This window comes from Miniopterus natalensis, chromosome 5 (genome assembly GCF_054644295.1).
Source record: "Miniopterus natalensis isolate mMinNat1 chromosome 5, mMinNat1.hap1, whole genome shotgun sequence".
In the NCBI taxonomy this organism is placed as follows: Eukaryota; Metazoa; Chordata; class Mammalia; order Chiroptera; family Miniopteridae; genus Miniopterus; species Miniopterus natalensis.
Window position 1 is genome coordinate 49,099,495 of NC_142085.1, and position 22,741 is coordinate 49,122,235.

The 22,741-nt window shown below is 39.2% G+C and overlaps 1 protein-coding gene and 1 pseudogene across 7 annotated transcripts in view; both read right to left on the reverse strand.

The window, feature by feature from the left end:
* Window positions 1–762: 762 nt before the first annotated feature.
* The window catches only part of GPR63 (G protein-coupled receptor 63), a 32,908-nt gene continuing 10,929 nt past the window's right edge, over window positions 763–22,741 (reverse strand). For all 7 annotated transcript variants that reach the window (XM_087817519.1, XM_087817518.1, XM_087817520.1 and 4 more), the window contains one exon: window positions 763–3,388. In XM_087817519.1, the coding sequence (XP_087673645.1) occupies window positions 1,985–3,244 (1,260 nt within the window). In that variant the 5' untranslated portion in view covers window positions 3,245–3,388 and the 3' untranslated portion in view covers window positions 763–1,984. The remainder of the gene's footprint in view (window positions 3,389–22,741) is intronic.
* On the reverse strand, window positions 6,505–9,332 carry LOC107542769 (translationally-controlled tumor protein-like; annotated as a pseudogene).

Here is a 22,741-nt window from a genome sequence, read left to right on the forward strand (position 1 = left end):
TCAGGTGGTCAATGATAAGTAACTAATGAAATAAAATGTAAAGAAATAATACTGGAGACCAAAGAGTGAGGCTGACGTCCACTGGGCTCTTCAAAGATCTCCACTCTCACAGGGAGGAAAGCATATTATAGTTGGGCCAGACCTCAGATTCATCAAATCCAACTCTCTGGCTGTACAGCTGAAAAAACAGAGGCTCATTTGTCCCACTAGTCTACAAAGCACTAAAATTCCAAAAAGGTGCTATAAGTCCAAAAAGTGTTCATGGTTTACTTACCTACTTATAAAGCCCATGGTGTAGCCACGAGGCTACACTTTCAGCCCTTACTGCCTTCGTTCCTGTCAGCTATTTTATAAAGTGTATTAGTGGCTCCAGACAAAAGGGGACCAAAGGGTCTAAATGCACCAAGGCGGTCAGATCATCAGCAAGAGAAAAATAATTTGAAACCCTAGACCTGCCATATTACAACTACACTCAGACCAGGGCTTATCTTTGCTTTGTAGGAGCCTCACCTCTGAGCACACTCACAAACTCCAGCTCTGCTACGGGCTCACACGGATAACAGTGCTGTCCTAGAAGCCCTAGAACATTAAAAAACAGCTGAACAACTGGAAACCTCCAAACCCGCAAGGCGGAGACCTACATACAGCTGTACTGAACTTCTCCAAATTGTCAGTCATTTGTTTTGTAAACCAAAAAATCACCTTACATCCTGATAGCCCTATTTATCTAATATTTTAAGGTTCCATTGTGAAAGGGTGGGTGATTTCATTTTTATATTTCCCAGACTTTTTGCAATAGTTTCACATTTCTTTTGGTAGTAAAAAAATTAAGTTATTTTTTAAAAGGTTTTATAGTCTTAAAAAATAAAAGGATATGCAAAGTTCCTCTTGACTGTGAAACATCTGAACCTGAATGGTGTGTGCGTGGCACAGTGAGTGCACAGCCTCAAGACTTTTGGGATCCTGGCTCAACCACTAACCTTGGGCAGGATTTTAGTCTCTGAGACTTGCTTTCTTCATGTGTAAAGGAAAAAATAATACCTACCTCACAGGATGCTGTGGGGATAAAATGATGCACAGTGCCTGGCACATGGTAGGTGTCCAATAGGCGGCAGGCCCTTCTCCCTGCTGGATGCAGTGAGAATCCTGGAGTAAAAGGAATCACCGAAGCCCGCAACAGCCACCCCTCACTGCATCCCATTTAAATATGCAAGGATTCTCTGTCTCCTTGACTTTGCCCTATTGCTCTAAAGAATTGCTATTGTGCTTAGAAAAATCTCTACATTTCTATGTTCTCTACTTTAAAACTGCACATGCAGATAAAACATTTTTAAAAACTACCTTGCTAGAAATGACAATGCAATGTTTCCTAAAGCACAAACATGTCATGTATAAAAACAATTCTGAAAAACATGACTGAATTAGTTTGTACATTGTTTCTTAAAGTGCACCAAAGTAAATATTAATGACCTTTGAAATGTCACTAACCCCCTTGGGTGTGTTTTTTTAAATAAAAGTAAATCTTTATCTACTGAGATGTACGTGGTTTTTGGCTCCAATACAATGGCAAAAAGCAGCAGTGTCTTCCAGAAGAAAAGAATTAATCAACTCAACTAAGCGCATCTGAGCAGCATACAAAACACTTGCAATTAATTCAGTGTAAATGCAGGCTCAGTAAAGCACAATCCTGATTCCTACTTCCAGAACGAAATCAACCAAAGAAACGAAAAACCAACTCCCCACCCTAAATTGAGGATTTCTCTCAAATCCTGGAGGTAACATCTGTGATCACTTCCCTAGTGTGTATCCTTGGTAACAGAATTATAACTAGTCACCATTCTTTCTATACACTGCACACACACGCACTTACACACGAACCTATAAAAAACAGTCAAGTGTGAGTGGAAAAGCCATGTGGAAGAAAATGCAGAGTCAGATAAAGAGCAACCATGACCTCAAACGTCAGGCAGCTCAGCTCCCATATTCACAACACCGTCCGATGTTCCCCGCACACGTACACAGCACTGGGCCGTATCCGTCGCCTTGTGTGACGCGGAAGCTGCGGCAAAAACTTGAAGGACTTGGGCATCATGTCCAGGCAGGCATCGTGGAATTTCTTAATTCTCCAGTAGTAAATCAGGGGGTTCAATGCAGACTTGAGGTAGCAGAGCCACAGTAGCCAGGTGCTAATCTCAAAGAAGCTGTGCTTATAGTAAAAGTGCTGACTGAACGTTGCCACAAGGCTATAGGTGGTGAACGGGGCCCAGCAGACGATGAAGACAGCAAAGAGAATCAGGATGGTGGTGAAGGCACGTGTTTTAAAGCCCATGTCAATGCTCATCTGGAAGGGTCTCTGCAGACTCATGAGACCCAGTTTGCTGGCCTGGCTGAGGCACATACCCTCGGGGTAGCTATGGATCCTCAAGGCATTGTGCCGAAGAGTGTTGAGTATGCCCATAAACGAGTACAGTATCACCAGGAAGGGTATGAAGAAGGAAATCAGAGAAATCAAAATCACGTAAGCCTGGTAACCTGGATCGGTTGTGTACCCAAACACGCACTGCGGGGCTCGAGAAGGAATCTGCAGGTCAGGGCTGCCTACAGCCAAAGGGAAAGCTATACAAAAGGAAGTCGCCCAAGAAACTGCGATCAGAACCTTAGCCCTGTATGGATTTAGCTTATCCTGCCTCTGGACTATAATAAGGAACCGATCAATGCTAATGATGAGCAGGATGGCTACGCCCTCAATCACAAACAACCAGAAAAACATAGCAGATACCCTACAGAAGAACTTCCCGAAAATCCACCTGGTAGTGAGAATAGTTACCAAGGCAAAGGGCATGTTCAGCACTGCAAGCAGCATGTCTGCGAACGCCAGGCTGGCGAGGAGGATGTTAATGGCAGATCGCATGGCAGCTTTCTGGTAAACCATGAGGCAAACCACCAAGTTCCCGAGAAAAGACACTAACAGAATAAATACCATTATAGCAGACAGGATGATCTGGAGAGGCAGGTTTAGGCCCTTATAAACTGCTGGTGTTGGGGGTACAGCTGTGCCATTTGCGGTCAAGGGACTCATCCCCGTGGGAGGCATGGTTTCAAAACTGTATCTAAGCAGCGGCCCAACACCAGGAGGCTGGAACGGTGGTGGGACCGTCATATTCATATGGGTGCTTTCATAGACGACGAATGTCGCGTTGGTTGCCCCAGCATGGGACGCAGTCAACATTGCGGAGAAGACCATGGTTTCAGTAGAGTGGAAGGCGCCAAGGGACAGGCAGGTGTTCTCCCAGCGTCTCAACCCCGAGCAGCGGCCTCATGTTTCACTGATGGGCTTGGAAACACGTTCTGGAAAACAGAGTCACATCTTCCACAGGAGTCCTGTAGCCTGAAAATAAGCCCAAAACACAGAAAGCAAATGAGAAACGAGCTTTGTAAATAACAGCTGACTTCTTACCTTTCATCATAAAGGATCAGTTTGGCTTTTTATAACCTTTCAAAAATATTTACATCTCTAGCATGGGCAGCACGGAGATGTTGTTCTGTTGATTTAGTTTTAGTCAGTCATGACAGAAATTTCATGGCATTCATATATGAATGGAAGTGAGAAGAAATCAAAATGTGTTCACCACTTCAAAGTCAAAAGGTAGAACCTAACTGTTAATTTTCCTTTCACATTTCCAGTAGCAGCACGGCCTTTCCACAGTCACTATTAATACAGATTTTATTACCTCGTTCTGAGAGTACTCATATTTTTCTTAATAGCTCTTTGCTAGAGGTTCATATTCTATTTTTACATTAACACAAACTAGATGGCAAAAAACCTGAACTCGGTTTTCTATTTAACACTTTGGTTCTAACACCTACTAGGTTATTTTCTATAAAGGTCTGAAGCCATTTCTGGGCTTTCTATTTCTTTGTGTTTCTTCCCAGAAATCCACCATCACCATCCTGGAAAAGTTATTCAAAAAGACAAGAAAAATTATATGTAAAAAGTCTTGATCATATTTTCAAGGCTTCTTTTCTTTTTCTAAAGCTTTCTTTGATTCTCATGACCACCAACTTCCATCCTTTATTTTATGATACAAATACTTCTATCTGAGAAGACAGAAAAAACTGAGAAATTTCTTCTCCCTAAAACCGACTTTATTGTGCGTTAGCAACTTGATAGAAGATGTCAGCCAAATAATAAAGATGGGATTTCTAAAAGAAATTACCACAAAAATACTCAGTAGAGAATTTACTCCAGAAAACTTACATATATTTGGCCATCTTATTCCAAAATGTTTCCTACCACCTTTCTCTTATTCTTACCCCCAATTTCTGCAACCCTAAAGTTTTCCGTAGGAGACTTTATTAGTCTACCAACTTACTAACCCATTTTTGTGATGTGAGTTCTTCCTTCTTTATTGCAGAGATGACCTCTTTAATTAGAAAGAATTCTCTTCGGATTTCTGGCTAGATTCTTTTACTAAATCCCAAAGATTGGGGGGAAAAGTAATGCACCAAGGCTTAAAATAACACTGTAACTTGCTCATTATTTGGACTTAGAATTAGTTATTGATTTTAGGGGTAAATGCCAAAAGCTCATTTATTCATTTCTTGGGGTATAGAGGGTGGAGGCCCCCCATTTGACAGGCCCAAGATCCAGCACTGTGGCCAAACTGTTAGCTCTCTATCATACTTGTCTCTCTCTACAATCCCCTGTTGTCAGGGCTGTCTTTATGAGTAAGAATACTAATCTGCTTGTTCAAAATATTAATTTTACTAGCTATTGTCACTTTTACAGCTTAATTTCTTTATCCCTACTATATGTTATCCATTTTCACTTTTAAATGCAAAATATACCTGGATAAGATGCCACACTAAGCCAGTGACTCTCAAATCTTATTAACCACAAAGGGCCAATGATTAGGGGGTAGTGGTAGTTAGAAAGCTATACACCATAATCACCATAATCTCTTTAGAACTACCTAAACATACATATAAATAATAAAGACAATGCTTGCTATATAATCAGCCTCAATACAAGTCTATCTACAGAAAAACATTATAAACAGGCAAATGTGTCTTAAGCCTAAAAACAGCTATAATTGTGCTTGATCAAGCAAACAAACATATATCCATCCTGACGTAGTACACACTTTATTTTTTATTAAAATATAATTGACATACATTAATTTTATTTAAGGTACAATATGATTTGATATATATACTATAAAATGATCATCACAATAAGTCTAATTAATATCGTCATCATACATAGTTAAAATTATTTTTATTGTGATGAGAATTTTTAAGATCTACTATCTTAGCAACTTTCAAATATGCAATGCAATATTATTAACTATGATCACCATGCTATAAATTTCATCCCCATGACTTATTTTTTAACTGGAAGTCTGTAAAACCTTTTGACTCCTTCATCCATTTCAGCCACTCCCTATCCCCGCCCCCGCAAACTATTCTCTGTATCTATGACCTTGGCTTTTTTGTTTTATCTTTTAGATTCCACATATAAGTGAGATTATACTATACTCGTCTTTCTCTGTCTCACTCATTTCACTTAACATAATGCCCTCAAGATCCATCCATGTTGTTGCAAAGAGCAAGATTTCATTCTTTTATATGGCTGAATAATATTCCATTGTATGTATGGAATATATGTTCCAAATATATTGATTCATACATACATACATACATGTGTATGTATACATGACATTTTCTTTATCCGTTCATCCATCAATGAACACTTAGGTTGTTTCCATGTCTTGGCTATTGTGGATAATACTGCAATGAACATGGGGGCAGATATCTTTTCAAGTTATATTGCCATTTTCTTTGGATAAATATCCAGAAGTGGAATTGGTGGGTCATATTGCAGTTCTCTTTTTAATTTTTGGAAGGATCTCCATGCTGTTTTCCATAGTGGCTGCACCAATTTACATTCCCATGAACACTGCATAAGGGTTTCCTTTTTTCCACATCCTCGCTGACACTTTCTTCTTGCCTTTTTGATAACAGTCATTCGAACAAGTGTGAGATGATATCTCATTGTGGTTTTGATTTGCATTTCTCTGATGATTAGTGAAAGATTAGCATCTTTTCATGTACCTGTTGGCCATCTGTATTCTTCTCTGGGAAAATGTCTTTTCAGATCCTCTGCACATTTTTAATTGGATTGTTTGGGGGGGTTGGTATTGAGTTGTGTGAGTTCTTTATATATTTTGGATATTAACCCATCAGATATATGATAAACATTTTCTCCCATTCAGTACATTGCCTTTTCATTTTGCTGACACACTTTTAAACACTTAGTTTCCTTGACCAGGTTGAGAAACAAAAACAAAAACTGGAATGAAGCCAAGACAAAACCACATTTAAAAGATGCTTTTCAGGTGTGTGTGTGTGTGTGTGTGTATATATATATATATATATATATGTGTGTGTGTGTGTGTAAATTATATATATATATATATATATATATATATATATATATAATCCCATTACTATAAACTCCTAACTCAATTAATTCAATTACTCACTCATCAAATAGTTATTTAAGAACCTAGTACGTGCCAAGCACTAGAGAGACAGTGATGAACAACTGGTTCCTGGATTTCTGGTTAAACAGGGCAGAAACCATAGCCCCTGAATCTCAAAATCACATTGAAATGACAATAGAGGCACTTTTTCAAAACAAAATGTACAAACCAAAAGGACAAGAGGTATGGCCGAAAGACACATCAATAGGAATTTTTTTAAAGCAAAAAGCAGGTGGTGGTGTGGTAGCTGACTGAATAGACCAGAACAGAGAACTCCTTATCCTCAGTACTTCCAGGGAAATGTGCTTAGAAGAAGCTGGCACTCCCTATAGATACCCAGAGAAGCTTTGGATTGAGAAGTACCAAATAAGACAGGTAACACACACATTCATAGCCTTTGCCCGTAATAGGCCCTTAATACATGTCTAGAGGTTCTAATTAGACAAGGGGAATGGTAGACAAAGAACACACCAGGATGAAGGTGGCTATACTCCTGTTCTCTTATGAGGTGGGTGGAAGCAGAAATAAATAGCCAGGCATTTCACCTCAGAAGTAACCCAAATTCCAACTTTATTTCACTAAAAACAAAACAAAAAACAATCACTTTCAGGGGCAACCTACTTTAAAAGTTAAAAACAAGAGTCTACAAATAAATGTATATCACAATAGCTATGTCTACTTTTGGGGAGCTGAATTCTATTATTTTTTGGTTTATCTGTAGGTAGAGTAGTAGAAAGCTTTGAACGAAGCAAAAGAGAATATGTAACAATTAAGTGCAGTGGATGGGGTAGGGGAGGGCTTATGTAAAGTTATTTTGATAAAAAGAATATTATCATTACACTAAAATTTCACTTATTTTCAAGATATATCTAACTTAAATCCTATACGCAATAAAACTAAAGGAAAAAATGCTGTGTGTACATTTTAAGTATGAACCATAAGCAGTGTTCTATTTATACCACTGTTCCATTTCTGATATTTTTCTAATTCCAACCAGAATGTTTACACACACACAAAAATTTTTCTTATGAAGGAACATTTAGTTCTTCCATGGACATTTTTAAAAATTAGATTATTAAGCATGAGGATTTATTTGCATTCATGTTACTTTTCCCCATGAATACTAAAGGGAAATTAAACTAAAGGTCAGCAAGAGCTGTTTCAATTTCAAGGAGAATATTCTAAGTTCTTCTGATGACAATTAAAACGGAAACTCAAGTGGCAAGAAAGGTAAGCATTTAATAGAAAAGTATATTAATTATAATAAAAAACTAGGAAAATATATTTTTAAGTGGCTAATAGAAGATTAACTTCCTGGAATCTTTCTAGAATACAAAAAAGCAAAAAAAAATTTTTTAATTAAAAAAAAAAAATGATGAGCCCATGGGTGACAGGTTTCTTTTGTCAAATCCCGTAAGCTAATGATTTTTCCCATTTAAAAATGTAACCACCTTAAAGTCATACAAAATAGGTGGCAGGATAAGCTACCTTGCCAACCCTATTTCATGAAGTCTGACAAAAGCGTATCACAATTCCAGGAGACCTAGATTTCTATAGAACTTGGTCCTAACTTGATATGATAAATAAGCTCAGACAACCCTTTGCTTCCAGCTGTATTAGTCTCTTTTAATTCTTTTGGCAATCTCTTCCAGTTAACTACTTCTGTTCATAGGTGATGAAATGTCTAAAGAACCCACTTCAGATGTTGGCTCAGCTGTGAGGATGGTCTTTCCCTTTACTTCAACTCAGAATTAAGACTTTTGACCCTTGTTTTTTATATTCCAGTCTCAGAAGTATTTCCCACTGCAGATGTTATCTGAAGACAGTCTATATGCTTTATAGTAGTGGTCTACAACCAGGTACTTAGCTTCTCCAGGAACATTACACAGGATGGATTTTAAAATGTATTAAACTAAGAGGCATTCTCTCAAATGAGTTTAAATGCATTTTATTTTCAGACAACCTACATGTCACGTTTTTTCTTAAAACAATGCCTCCACTCCAAATAAGTCAAGGTCAAAATAAATAAAGAGCTCAAGATACCATCAGTCCCATTTGTCCTAGTCCTGGTGTGTGGATGAAAAGCAGCAGCCAGTTATGATGGCAGGTGATAGATCCAAATTGCCAAATTCATAAACATTTTTCCATTTCTAAACCATCCTTAAAGGAAGTCATATATGGGGTCACACCATCCTCAAGGTAGTCCAGCAGAGCAACCATGCCATCTGGATTCAGGTTGTCACCAATAAAGAACTGGCAGGTTTTTGAAATTAACAAGGATGTGCTTGATTTGTTCTGCAGCCCCTGTCATAAAAGGCTTTACTCTTTCTGGTCTCCGTTCTTCAAGTTTCCCTTTGATTGATTTCACATCGCCTTTGATGTACTTCTGGTAGGCTTCCTTTGTGAAGCTGGTTTCCTGCAAACGATGGTTCATGCCAACATCAACATCAGGGACAACTGTGCTTTTGGTACCTTCGCCCCCGGGGCCTTCAGCAGAGGCATTTCCACCAATAAGCTAGTAGTCAATGTCGCCCTCTGTCCTGCTGGCCATCTCTCCCTCTGCCTCCACGCACAGCCCGCCTGCGATCTCCCAGATCTCGTAGACACAGGAGAACAGCTCCTCAAGGCTGATGAAGGCCGGGAGACGGTCCCGATGGAGGCGGGCAGGAGACGACCGCGGTGGCACTGCCTTAGCTGGAGCCTGGAGCCCGGAGCCAGCTCGGTGCAGCCCGAGAGGCGCTCGGGGCGGGGGATGCGGGCGGGAAAAAGTGACAGGTTTTATTAAAATTCCTTTTGTCTGCTATTTCTATTTTTATTCTCGGGCTCACATTCATTAGGTCGTTCTTCTGCTGAAAATCTTTACCTGCCTTGAAACTATTATTAGGGAAAACACAGGCCAATTTAATTTCATCAGCCTTTTTGAATAGTTCACAGATATACTTACCTGCCATGGATGTTTCTCATAATGTTATTTGACTGTAAGTTCAATATTTGGAGTGAAATACCAAGTCTTATTACATAATGAACCTGGAATCTTAAAACAAATTAAGCCTGCCTAGACTTATAATTGTTATGTTAAAACTTGAATATCTCCTCTTATCACCTATAAACTATTTGCATAGGGCAAGAGTGAAAAGTTTTGTTTTGTTTTTTACACCTAAGGAAGTACATGGGCACTGAGACTGAAATCCCCGTGCTAATTAAAAGCAATTATTATTCAGTCTGATTTTTAAAAGGTTTAAAAGCTTTGTTCTTCTCTTCTCATGCCATACGCAATCTCCTCCTGCCCACTCCTTCAATTACCTGCATGCAGATACCTGACAAATGTGTTTTAATGCCCCAAAACTGACTTCTGAGTTCCAGCCTTGTGTACCCAACTGCTCATAGAACACCTCCACTAGGATATCGCCAAAGCACCTCAAACCCTGCATGGCCCCCCTCTAAGCTACCTGACACCAGTGTTCCCATGCTCAGGGACTGGATCGCCACCCACCCGGTTATACAAGCCAGAAACCTAACAGTCACTTTCACATCTTCCGCCCTGGGCTATCATTCATTCCATCCCCCAAGAACTGTACATTTTAACTCTTAAATACTGTTCCTGTCAGGCCACTTCTCTCCAGCTCACCTACATCATCCTGTTCTAACTATCAACAACTCTCATAAGGCAGCAGTTTTCCCCTGGGATATTCACAGCTGGATTCCCAAGGCCTACGACTGTGCCTGTCACATAGTTGATGTGTAGTAAACATTTGTTAAATGAATAAGCCACCTCCTGCTACTATTCATCCATCCCTACACCCCATTCACTTTGTGAATTCTCACTCTTCCATTACTATGGGAACCTCCCCTGACCAAGCGAGTCCCCACCCCTACTCTATTGTCTCATTTTAACATGTACTTCTCCGTGATAATACTCGATCCACAATCATTTTACAGTATCCATGGCCTCCCTTGACTCAGGCCTGTGCTCATGCCCCCATCTTGACTGGAAAGCAAACTCCAGGAAGGCACAGATGTGATATTGTTTTGCTCAGCACTGTATCCTGAAACTCATTTAACAGCCTGGCATATAGTATCCACTCAAAAGCTACTAAATCACTCAAAAAAATTATGTTACCATATTCATAACCTAATGCCTCCTTTTATTCCCTACATATGAAACCCTTAAAATAGGAGTTCATTCTACAGTATTACCTTTAGAGTCTTTATTGAAACATTTAGTGCATCTTGTCCATTTGGGAAGCAAGCCACAGAGATCAGCATAGTAACACACAGGGAACAGGTGAAACAATTACCTGGCCGGATATGAAGATCAGGGCAGGTTTCTGTCCTCTACATAAAGAGCCACAGAGTTGCTCTACTCTGAATATTTGTGTCCCCTCAAAATTCCTATGTGGAAAACCTAATGGCCTGACGTGATGGCATTAGGAGGTGGGACCTTTGGAAAATGATTATGTCATGAGAGTGGAGCACTCATGAATACAATCAGTGCCCTGTTAAAAGAGGCGTGAGGAAGCTCCCTTGCCCCTTCTGCCGTGAGAGAAAACAGCGAGAAGTCTGCAACCTGGAAGTGGGCACCCTGGCCTCTGATTCTAGCCTCCAGAACTGTGAGAAATAAATTTCTGCTGTACATAAGCCAGCACCCAGTCCGTGGTACTGTTACAGCAGCCCAAAGAGACTCAAGAAATAAATAGAGGAACACAATTATATTAAACCTATAGTCTAGAAATTATGTGAATGCAGGCATCAGGTTCATAGAAACTAGGGAAATATGAATCTAAGATTAAAACCTGAGCAGTAATAAAAATAAAACAGTATAATAAAAATCAGAGCATTATAAAACTCTTACAGACTATAAAAGGGAAACTAGGAAATGAGAACAAGGTTGAGAGAAGTTGGGAAAGTGCTTTGGGCCCTGTTGACATGCCTCCCTAGTTCCACCTGCCACCTGGGCCTCCTTCAAGCCCCTGGACGTCAGCTAACAGCCCAAATCCGACCCCACACAACCCACCAAGGTTCTGGCTCCTCCAACCCCTTCTCAACCCATATTACACTGCTGGGCATGAGATAGGCTTCCTACTGGCTGCCCAGAGGGGCTCCCCATCCCAGCCAAGGAGTGAAGGTCTAACAACACTCCACGGTGTGAGTTTCGCTGGGGAGAAGACAGAAAGGATGTCTCTTCCTTACAGCCCTGACAGACCACCAGGCCTATGGAGAGTTCTTTAAAGTCTGTCTGGAAGACAACTCACTTGATGAAGTTGTGGCCAGATCAGTAACATACTACCTTGCGTTCGCTTCTCCTTCCTCTCTGCCTCACCTCCTTTTTCCCAGCATTCTAGTGACCCAGAGATTATACTTCCGTATTTAGTTTCCCACTACGTTAGCTTTGCCTCAGGCTATGGTTTCTAGGAAACCCCAGCTAAGAAACACCAAAGCACTGAAAAAGAGATACTAATCTAAAAAGGAATTATTACTACTACTACTACTTTTCTTCTGTGCCCTAATTGCAGTTAATGACCTCACCATCTATTTGTCCACCTACCAGCACACCACACCCGTCACTCTCGCCTGCCAATTTTACCTCCTAAGTACTTCCTTAACTGCTTCCCTCCTCCTTATCCCTATGATCATGTCTCTAGTCCAGGTGGGAGCCTCCTAAATGGTCTCTCTTCCTCAGTCTTGCCTTCCCCCTTTAAATCCACCCATCAAACTGTAGTCAGATGTTGTTGTTTTTTAAATCACAATCTTAACCATTTAAACACTTGATGGATTCCCATCAACTACAACAATGGTGACCAATCTTTTTTTCTCCTCTAATCTGAGGGATTCAACATGCTCATAACTGATAGGAATTTGGGAGCCAAGGAAATATGGACAGATGGTCACCAAAAATATGTGTATCACAATTTCTAAAGGAAATTCTGCCCTCCTAGATTATAATATATCCACTTATTGCTGTTTTTTGTTTTTTTCTGACTCTTGCCCCTTCTCCTATCATCTGTTAAGGGTGGGGTTACTGGGCCATCCATGGAGGTAATCATGTCACTGCCAAGCACTCCATCTCTGTGCAGTGACTGTTTGGGAATGGGTCCATGACACCTGCAGGTCCCTCCACCTACAGGGCCTTCCACACTTCTGTCAGGTCCCTCTTATGCACTCTTACTTGCTTTAAGATATCATTCTCTCCAGGAATCCTTCTCAGGGCTGCATATTGAACGAAGCACCTTCTCTCTGTGCTCCAAGTGTACTCTACACACACCTCCGGGTCAGCACTGCACTATGCTACAACGACATTACCTCCCCAGGAGCAAGGCACCTGTTAAGTTTTTATTAGGTCTTTAAGCCCAGGCAGGTAGTGAGGAAAGACTGATTTTAAAAAGTAATCTGGGATTCCTCTGGATTAAATACATTCTGTGACTATAACTACCCACAAAGTAAAATACCCATCTCTGTGAATCCCTTCAATAAAATAACAGAACTTTAAGATTTATAGATAATTTTAAACTTAGAGGAAAGAAAAGGTACCAAAAGAAAGAACATTTCCTTTTCCTAATCATCTACTTCTACTTCCCATTTCCCTACATATATTCCAAATACTGACTGCTCTTTAAGGATTTTTCAATCTAAACGACCAATATTTAGGGGCCTACTTAACTCAGTAAGACATGACTCGGACATTTTAAGTGTTATTTATGAAGACTGTAAAAACATGGAGAAACGCCTGTAATGTAAAGTCTTTAAAAATGGGATAGAATAGTACATATAAAGTATAACTGTTTTACACATAAACACACATACACACAGAGGCTCAAAGAAAATAATCACCCCAATGCTGAAGGTAATGTTAATGGTGGTAGAAATACGTGCTTTTTCTTTTCTTTCTACATTTTAATGTACTTTTATTATTTTTATAATAGAAGTAATTAACTTGAATCCTAAAAAAATATTTTCAATGTATTTGAAAGGAAGCATAAAGCCATGCCTCATTTAAACTCTAATATAGTAAAACCCCGTTCTATAAGGATTATTCATTATAGCTGAGTGACCCAGGTAACCTTGAGGTGAGTGAATGAACTTCACCACCTTTGTGACAGACATGTTTGGACAAGCACTATTCACTTCCCAAGCCCCTCTAGTTATGCTGGAATGTTGTTAAAGATGCAGATCAGCCGTGCAGGACGCAGGGCTGAAGGACTCTGCTTCCTAACTGGTCTGCTACTACTGTACATCTTGAGAGCTCCCAAAAAAATGCAGAACGACAGATTCTGAATGGGGTGCTTTTCTTAATGGGACAAATGGTTGTCCCTGGAGGTTACTGGACCGGATGTGAAGCCCATACTGGGAAATGCATTTCCAGGAGGTTCCCAATGCCTGTGCTTTTAGCTAAAGCAGAGCAGAGCGGTGGCTCTTTAGCCCCAGCCTCCACCACCCCAGCAGAGCTATTTCAACAGGGGCTTTGACTGCTCCTCTGGCATGAAGTGTCTCCGGCCTCCACCCTCACCAGTGCTTCGACTTCCTGCAGTGCCAGCTGCTGATCCCTGGAAGGACGGCTCCGTGGCGCTGGCTGGCTGCTCCACTTACGCCTTCTCTTCCTGTGCCTTCCATCTCCTACCATTTCACTCATACTCTGATTTGAAGGAAAGGATAAGCCTTCAATATGAAGCCAGATGCTGTCTTGTTCTTTGTCTTTGGAATGCCAGGTGAAAAAGTCGCAGATCTGCAATGTTATCTAGGAACTTGCTATTCACTGTGTGGTCTGTGGACTCGCAGTATCTGCATCACCTGGGAGCTTGTTAGAAATGCAGAATCTCAGGCTCCAGAGCTGCTCAATCAAAATTTGCATTTTCAAAAGACCCTGAGGCTATCCCAAGGCACATTAAAGAAAAGCACTGACTGAGTTAGGTGTCTCTGGGTAAATTATTTTCAGTTGCCAAACCTCTGTAGCTTTACTTACACATTTGATGCTGTTTTAAGCCAGGAGAGTGGAGAGACTATGCCTGCCCTTCACCTTCCCAGTAAATCAGGAAGCATGCTCATTACTCACTCAGAGTCTAGCAGTAGGGATGGAGCTGTGAGGATGTGCAGACTGTCTAGACCTGTGCTCCAGGAGCAGGGCTTTCTCCCAGGGCTGCTGAGGTTTCAAGGGAGTTGAAATCAGCTAAACTCTGCACTGGTCCAGATTTGTGGATCCCAAAATGCTAGATGCTTTAACATGTTTCCCAAATTCCATGAAAATTAAATTCTGTACTATGTTTTATCCAATATTTCAGAAGTGTTTAAGTATATAAATCAAATATTCAGAAATTGGAGAAACTTAGGGGAAGCCCAGTCAGAGAAAAAATAGTTTCTCATTGATTTTTTTTTCCTAGCCTCACTGGTTCCTAGGTAAGTTAAACCCTGAGGTAATACAAATCACCTCTAATTCATGAATTGAGTCTTCACAGATTATCAAAAATTTATGGGTAGACATATTAAGTTCATTTTTAAAATCAATAATGGAATATTTTGGTCCAATTTAAATATACCTTCTCTAGTATTTAGAATAATATCTATATTTATATCAGAATCTCAACCAGACACCAAACCAAGTAACATGTACTTTTTAATTAAAATTTTTATTTTGAGATAATTGTAGGTTCACAAGAAGTGAACCTACAATTTAAGGAATAATAAAGAGATCTGTTTCCCCAGTTTCCCAAGTCTCTTGCAAAATGATAGCACACATCACTAACGAGACATTGAAAACAGTACAGTCAACATATGGAACAATTCCATCACCACAAGAATCTCTCCTGTTGCTCTATTCTAGTCACACCCCTAGCCCTCCCATAGCCCCACAGTTGTCCCTGACCCCTGGGCACCATTAATCTATTCTCCATGCCTATAACTTTGTTATTTCAAGAATGTTATATGAATGGAATCATACAGTATGTCATCTTTGGGACTTTTTTCACTCAGCATAATTCTCTGGAGAGTCATCCAAGTTGTTTCATATATCAATAGTTTGCTATTTCTTGCTGAGTAATAGTCCATCAATCCACAACAGTTAAACCATTCACCCACTGAGGGATATGCGTGTTGGTTCCAGTTTTTGTATATATTAAATAAGCTACTATGAAAATTTATATACCTGTTTTTGTATAAATGTAAGTTTTCATTTCTCTAGCATGAATGCCCAAGAGCACAATTACTGGGTCATATGATAGTGTGTGTTTACTTTTATAAGAAACTGCCAGTTTTCCAGAATGGCTGTACCATTATATGTTCCTACCAGCAATGTGTAAGTGATTCAGCTGCTCCACATCCTCACAAGCATTTAGTGTTGTGACTGTTTTTCATTTTAACCATTCTAGCAAATTTGTTGTAATATCTCATTATTGTTAGTTTGCATTTCCCTAATGGCTAATGATATGGAGTCTTATTTACCATCTGTATACGATCTTCAGTGAAATGTCTCTTCATATCTTTTGCCTATATTTCTAAATGAATTGTTTTGTTTTTTACTGTTTTGAGAATTCTTTATACTCTCAATAAAAGAAAGGGAAATAAACTCTCAGAGATACTATTACTCACCTCTAAGACTGGCAAAAAATTTAACATACTTGATATTGCTATCTTTGTTAACCAATTCCATCTATTACTGGTGGGAGTGCAAAATGATACAACTTGTTTGAAGGGAAATTTGGCAATATCTAACAAAAACTTATATGCATTTACCCTTTGACCCAGTAATCACGGTTCCAAGAATTTACCCTAAAGAAATACCTCCACAAATATGAATCAACATATCCATGAGATTACTCATTGCAGTACCGACTGTAATAGCGAAATACTGAAAGCAACCTAACTGCTCATCTAGAAGACTGGGTGAGTAAATTTTATACAGCCACACAGCAGAATACTATGGAGCTGTGAAAAAGAGTAAAGATTTCAATAAACTGACAATGAACTCATAAAGCAAAGTGCAAAAGAACATATACAATGAGCTGTCTTTGTAAAACAAAGGACAAACATGAATGTATGTATGTATTTGCTTATTTTTGCAAAAAGAACAGGGTCAAATATGGGGAGTGGGGAAGTACTAAGATGGAAAAGACAAGAGATGCTAGGAAGGCTTCTGAGCATATGTTTACATAATTTTGAACCATTTAAATATTTTAAGTATTCAAAACTTAATATTAAAGGGATAAACATGTAAATCCTCAAAAAATTTTAACTGATTTTAGAAAAAAGGAGAGAGTGGGAGAGCGAGGAACAAAGATGTGAGAAACATTGATGGGTTGCCTCTCACACATGTCCTCGCCAGATCGAACCCGAAACCTGGGTATGTGCCCTGACTGGGAATTGAACACTCCCCCCATTTTGGTGCACAGGACAAAACTCCAGCCAAGTGAGCCACACGTGCCAGGGCAAAACCCTCAGGATTTAATACATACAAAAATTAATGAACCTAAATCTGTGTATCAAATTCATAACCACACTGAAGAAAGATTTTATCTTCTGAACATAGTACTCTGATTGTACACCCACAGAATGACCCACATTCTAAGGACAAAAAAACGCAAAAAACTTGCAAAGAAACTCTGAACTTTACTTAGCATATTTTTTGTTAGTAGTGATACTGATACTTGGCAAAACTATTCTGTATGCATCATAGGTTAAAGCTTGTATACATTTATATCCCCTCCCCATCTGGCTCTGTGCACCGAAAGTGTCTAGAATCCATACTCCAGAAACAGTGAGCATCCAGGTTTTGGTTTGTAAACACCATTAAAAGAAAAGAAGCCTCCTTAGAAAACTGGCTGGCTCCAGCCTGGGACAGGAAAAGTAGGAGATGTGGCTGAAGTACCTCCTTGTACCCAGAAAGCAAAGAAGTGCTCAAGGACTAATGGGAACTTGACAATCTCACTTTCTCTCTAGAAGCTTTTAGGAACTTTCCACTGAATGTTCTTAAATTTCACAAGAATTGATTGAACTTAAAGCTGCCTTCATCCATTCTGCTGGGGTCTCAGACTCGTCAATATGAAGATTTGGATTATTTCCCAGAGCATAAGAGGAGCTTCTATTATTTATTTGATATTTTCAACTATTCATTTACTCTGTTATAGCTTCTGGAATTCCAAGTATTTAAATACGTATCAGACCAACTTGACTGAGCCTGTCTGTTGGCCCTTCTTTCAAGTTTTCTGCCTCCCTTTTGCACTGTGCTCTAGGAAATTCCCTTATAGTCATCTTTCATGTTTTCCATCGAATTATTTTAATTTTGACAAACAAATGTCTAATTTTTGCAAGTTCTTCCTTATTCTAAACTTATTCAAGTTCCAATTTTCTACATCCTGTTATTTTCCAGATTTCATCTTCCTAAAACTCCCCTAAAGTTTTCTTTTATATTCTCTTCTGTTCCTTAATTATTCATCTCTTACAAAGACATCTGTTCTGTTTGTCTTGTCACTCTTTTGTGATACTGTTTGTGTCTCGTCATGTATCTTGTAGATATTTCTGAATAAAGGACAGGGTGGCTTTCTCCTCTAGGGCTGCTATTGGTTCTCCTGCTTTTCTGGTAGCCTTGTCTATAATAAGGCAGCTGGCAGGGAGTTCTGTGTGTGGACTTCTCAAAAGACAGGCTTGATTTTAGGTTGAGCAGGGGCGGGCCTTCAAATATCAAGAAGACAAGGGCTTCACTGGGGGCATATGCACTCCCCTTATCAGCTCCAATTATCTCCCAGGCAGTTCCCTTGATTTCTTGAGAAGTTTCTAGTTTTCAACTCCGGGATAAAAGACTAGTTTGCTCTCTTCTAGAGGGTAGGGTTGGAGGTAGAGGAAAACAGTGTAAGTGTGGGCCAGGGCTTAACTGTTCATTCTACCTCCTCCATTCATTGCACTTAGATACCACTGTGAATTTCTCTTAACTTGAAATAGCTGTTATGGCCAATGGAAGTCTGCAGAAAACAAGGCGAGGTGAACTTTTCAAAAATCCTCAGTCATAAAAGGATTCTCAATGTTCATGCTAAGAAATTACTGAACCCATCTGTTTTTGTTCTTTCTCTTTTTAAAAATTTCTGTAATATTTGAGATGAAGAGAAAACCGCTCTTCCATAAAAAGCATATCAGCCCTCATTGTTTAGGCATGTATGTACACATTCTCGAGTCTCCCCTACAAGTTTGTTTTACCTTTAAGATGCCTTCTAGTTTTTGATTTACCTCTGAGCAGTAGCTATGGTTTTTTAACATAAGAGTGGGCCATTAAGGATGACAACGTAAGAAAATCTACGTGAGTCTACCAGATATTCAATTTGTATGAAAACAAAGCCTTATGTGAAGTTCAGTTGGCACTACCTGAAATGTAGGGAATAATAAAAATTACTATAAAAATTCAACAAAAAAGAAGACAACTCTGGTATTATTTATGCTAATTCAAAGCAAATATTTAAAAAATGCACAATAGCATTCAGTTGTATTCAGAAAATAATCCATAGGCTTATTCAACCTACAATTTTATATCTGAAACATACTGTATATGCGTGTGTGTGTGTGTATTTCAACCAAAGGAGAAAATGTATGGTATTGTTGATTGCCATGCCAATTGAGAGCTACATGGAAATATTTTCTGCCCCAGTCATGTTCCTTTCCCTTTCAGTCTCTTTCCTGACATTGGAGAACACAGCAGAAACCATTCATGTGAGTATATTTCTTTCTCTATAAGTTCTCATAAGTGTGAACTAAAAGAAAATTATCTCTACCACTCTGGTATTTCTATCGATCAAAGGCAGCCATTTGAATTTGTGAAAGCTTCAGAGTTGCCAATTTTTATCTCACTAAACTTCTTCGTGCCTGTTTCTCCTACCCGAGAGCCGTCATTCATTCACCATGCAGCAATGCTGCCTCTAGTCCCATCTCTAACCCTATTACCTCTATTAAAACAATAACCAATTAACACTGCCTTTCAGTGTTTACTTATATACGTCAAATACTAACCTAGTGCTTACTAATTAGCTAGACACTATTCTGGTACTTTACTAATACTGATATTCATAATAACTTTAGAAGGTGGGCATCATAACCATCCTCATTTATAGATGGGGAAGCTGAGCTACAAAGAAACTAGGTTACGTGCCCAAGGTCACACAGTTCATAGATAGCAAAGCTAGGATTTGCACCTAGATAACCTGGCTCTAGTCTGTGAATCATCATGTCAGGGAAAAGAAGTCTTCTTCCATAATGAGAGAAAAAAATTAAGATATGCAATTATAGTTACCATTTCTTAAACACACCCCATGTATCAGGCCTTCACCTACATTATTGCTAATCCTGGAAAACCACCCCAAAGACAAAAATTATTTCCCCCATTTTGAAGACAAGTAAGCTGAGGCTCAAATTGCGACATGTCTCCAATCACAGCTGATGGGGGAGCTGGAAGTGGAACCCAGAACAGCCTGGCTCCAAAGTTCCTGGTTCTTTCCAAAAGGTGCTGCCCAAGGAAAGAGAAAGGGACGTTCACTGCATTTAACACAGCAGTCTACAATGTGAAAAATGCTGTCCCTAGCTATGGCCCACATCCCTGGTCCAGTAACTTGAGGATTTTATTTTTAGACCAGCCTTCCCCAAAGGTTTCAGTTTTTTCTTCAGAACACCATTCCCTGAGGGCTAGAGGCGGCATGAGAGCAGACATTATTTTTTATGCAGAGTTGATGAAATGACCCAAAAAAGTAGCACAGTGACTGAAACAAGCACATTTCTTGGAGTAAAATTATACTTCCACAATTAAAAGAGCCAAAGTATGCCTAACATGATGAGGAAAATTACACTATCCCTCATCCTCAGACACTATTTTCATAATGTTTACTAAAAATTCAACTGTCTGGATAATTTCTGGAAATCCAAACAGTTGGTTAGAGTCGGATAAACTATGTTAATGGAGAATGCTTTTGATTTTAAAAATTTTCATGTTCCTGCTTTAGAACTCTGGTCAGTCTAAAACTTTCTCACACTTAAAACCCTTCAAAGTGTGAGTAATAAGGCTGCTATTCAGCATTTATATGATACTGCTAGGAGTGACATTAATTTAACTTCATGTGAGGAAGGTAAGATATTCATTCAATTCCCGTTTTACATTTGTGGAGATTTAGCTAACAGATACTTATCCCCCATAAATGTGGTACATCACCAAGAAACACTTGGTCCTATGTTACTGATTTGGATAAATGCGAGAAAGAAGACAATGACTAAAAAACGGGATGCCTCACCGACTTGAGACCATGCTCCTAACTGAAATGGCATAAATCAGTAACTAAAAAAATGTTTCATAGTGATTAAGCACTGAACAAGCATGACACGGGAAACCACCTTCATGAGCTTATTGCGCCCACCTCTGCATTATTTTTTAATGCAATCTGCTTCATGTTTACATGGACTATAACATACACAAGATAACAAGAAAGAATACAAAAGAAAAGGAGCTATAACCCTTGATTCAGAAGTTTTCAAACATTATAAACATTAATAGGAAAGCCACTGCTTTTAGGTTCATTAAGATAATAATCCTTTATCTTCAGATGAATGACTTCTTAATTATTAAAGGCAATGTGCCCAGCCAGCATGGCTCAGCGGTTGAGCATCGACCTATGATCCAGGAGATTGCAGCTTGATTCTGATCAGGGCACATGCCCCGGCTGCAGGCTTGATCCCCTAGGCATGTAGGAGGCAGCTGATCAATGACTCTCCCATCACTGATGTTTCTATCTCTCTCTCCCTCTCATTCCTCTCTCTGAAATCAATACAGACATAAAAAATAAATAAAGGCAATGTTACACAGTTCTTCAAAATCAGTGAACAATAATGAAGAATTTTCGGTAAATCATAAAGAGAAGATGCCAACCATCATTTGAAATAGTAGTCTCACTAGAATAAAAAAATTTTTTAAGAAAATTAAAATGATATTTTTTTGCCTTGCAAATTTTCAAAGGTTTAAAAGATGAAAATAATTCTAGTTTGCCAGAATTATTATCAGTAGAAATGCAACCTCACAGTAATTCAATAAGCTTTATTAACAGCCTTAAAAAACATTCCAAGGGAATTCCTTCCCTGGCGCAATAAAAAAAAAAAAAAAAAAAAAGACAAGCTTGTGGCAGACCAATGCCCCCAACCAAGAACCACCAAAACAGCTGGATATTTTTTTAAAATCTCTCTGAAGGCATCTAAGAGCTACCAGAGCAGTGGGAACCTGAGAGGCCACAATCTGAGAGAGAAGGAAGTGTGGAAAAGTGAGGTAGCTCTGCATTTGGTGATACTTTTCCCCTAGAGGCATGAGCCAATTCTAAAATGCCAGCTCAGAAGTTTTTCTCAAGGCAGCTGTGAAGCTGAAAGCCTGAAAAGTGGCAGCTGAAAGGCTTTAAAGTAGCTGAGAAGCTTAAAGTTGAGTAAGAAAGGCAGCTGGGAGGCTGAGATGCTGAGTAGAAGCTAGAGTCCAGGATTCATAGGCGGGTGGGAGAAGCGATTTCGGAAGGACTTCACTCTTGGACTAGGCATGAACAGGAAGCTGAACAACCAAACACCAGCCTCTAATTAGCTCAAGCTTGAGTTTCCTAATCTTAATTAAGTTTCCAAATCAAGTTTATTTTTAAGACACAAATAAAACATTAAAAGTATTAGCTATGTAAAGAAAAGATTAATAAGTTGACCAAAAGGTATCATTATGAGAATGAAAAGGCAAGCCAAATGATAGGCTCACTTGCAATTAGATAACTGACAACAAACTCATACCCTTAATATAGATATAGATATTTTAATGCCAACAAATTTATAAGAAAAACACAAACAAAGCTGCTGAAAGATGAGCAAAGAAACTGAACTGAAACTTCACAAAAGATATCCAAATAGCGGTGCGCGCACACACACACAATAAAGGTGCTCTCCCTCATTACTTATCAGGGAAATGCAAATAAAAACCACAGCAAGACACAAATCCAACAGAGGGCTAAAATTAAAAAGACAGCAAACAGTAAGTGTTGGTCACGGTGTGGTGCAAATAAAACTTGCATACATTTCTGTTGGGAGGAGAAATTGGTAATAGTCAGTGGGAAACAGTTTGCCATTTATGGTGAATTTGTAGTTATGCCTGCTCTATAACCCAGTAAACCCACTCCCATATATACAATGAACAAAACTGGTCACATTTGTGCACCAAAAGTCAAGTA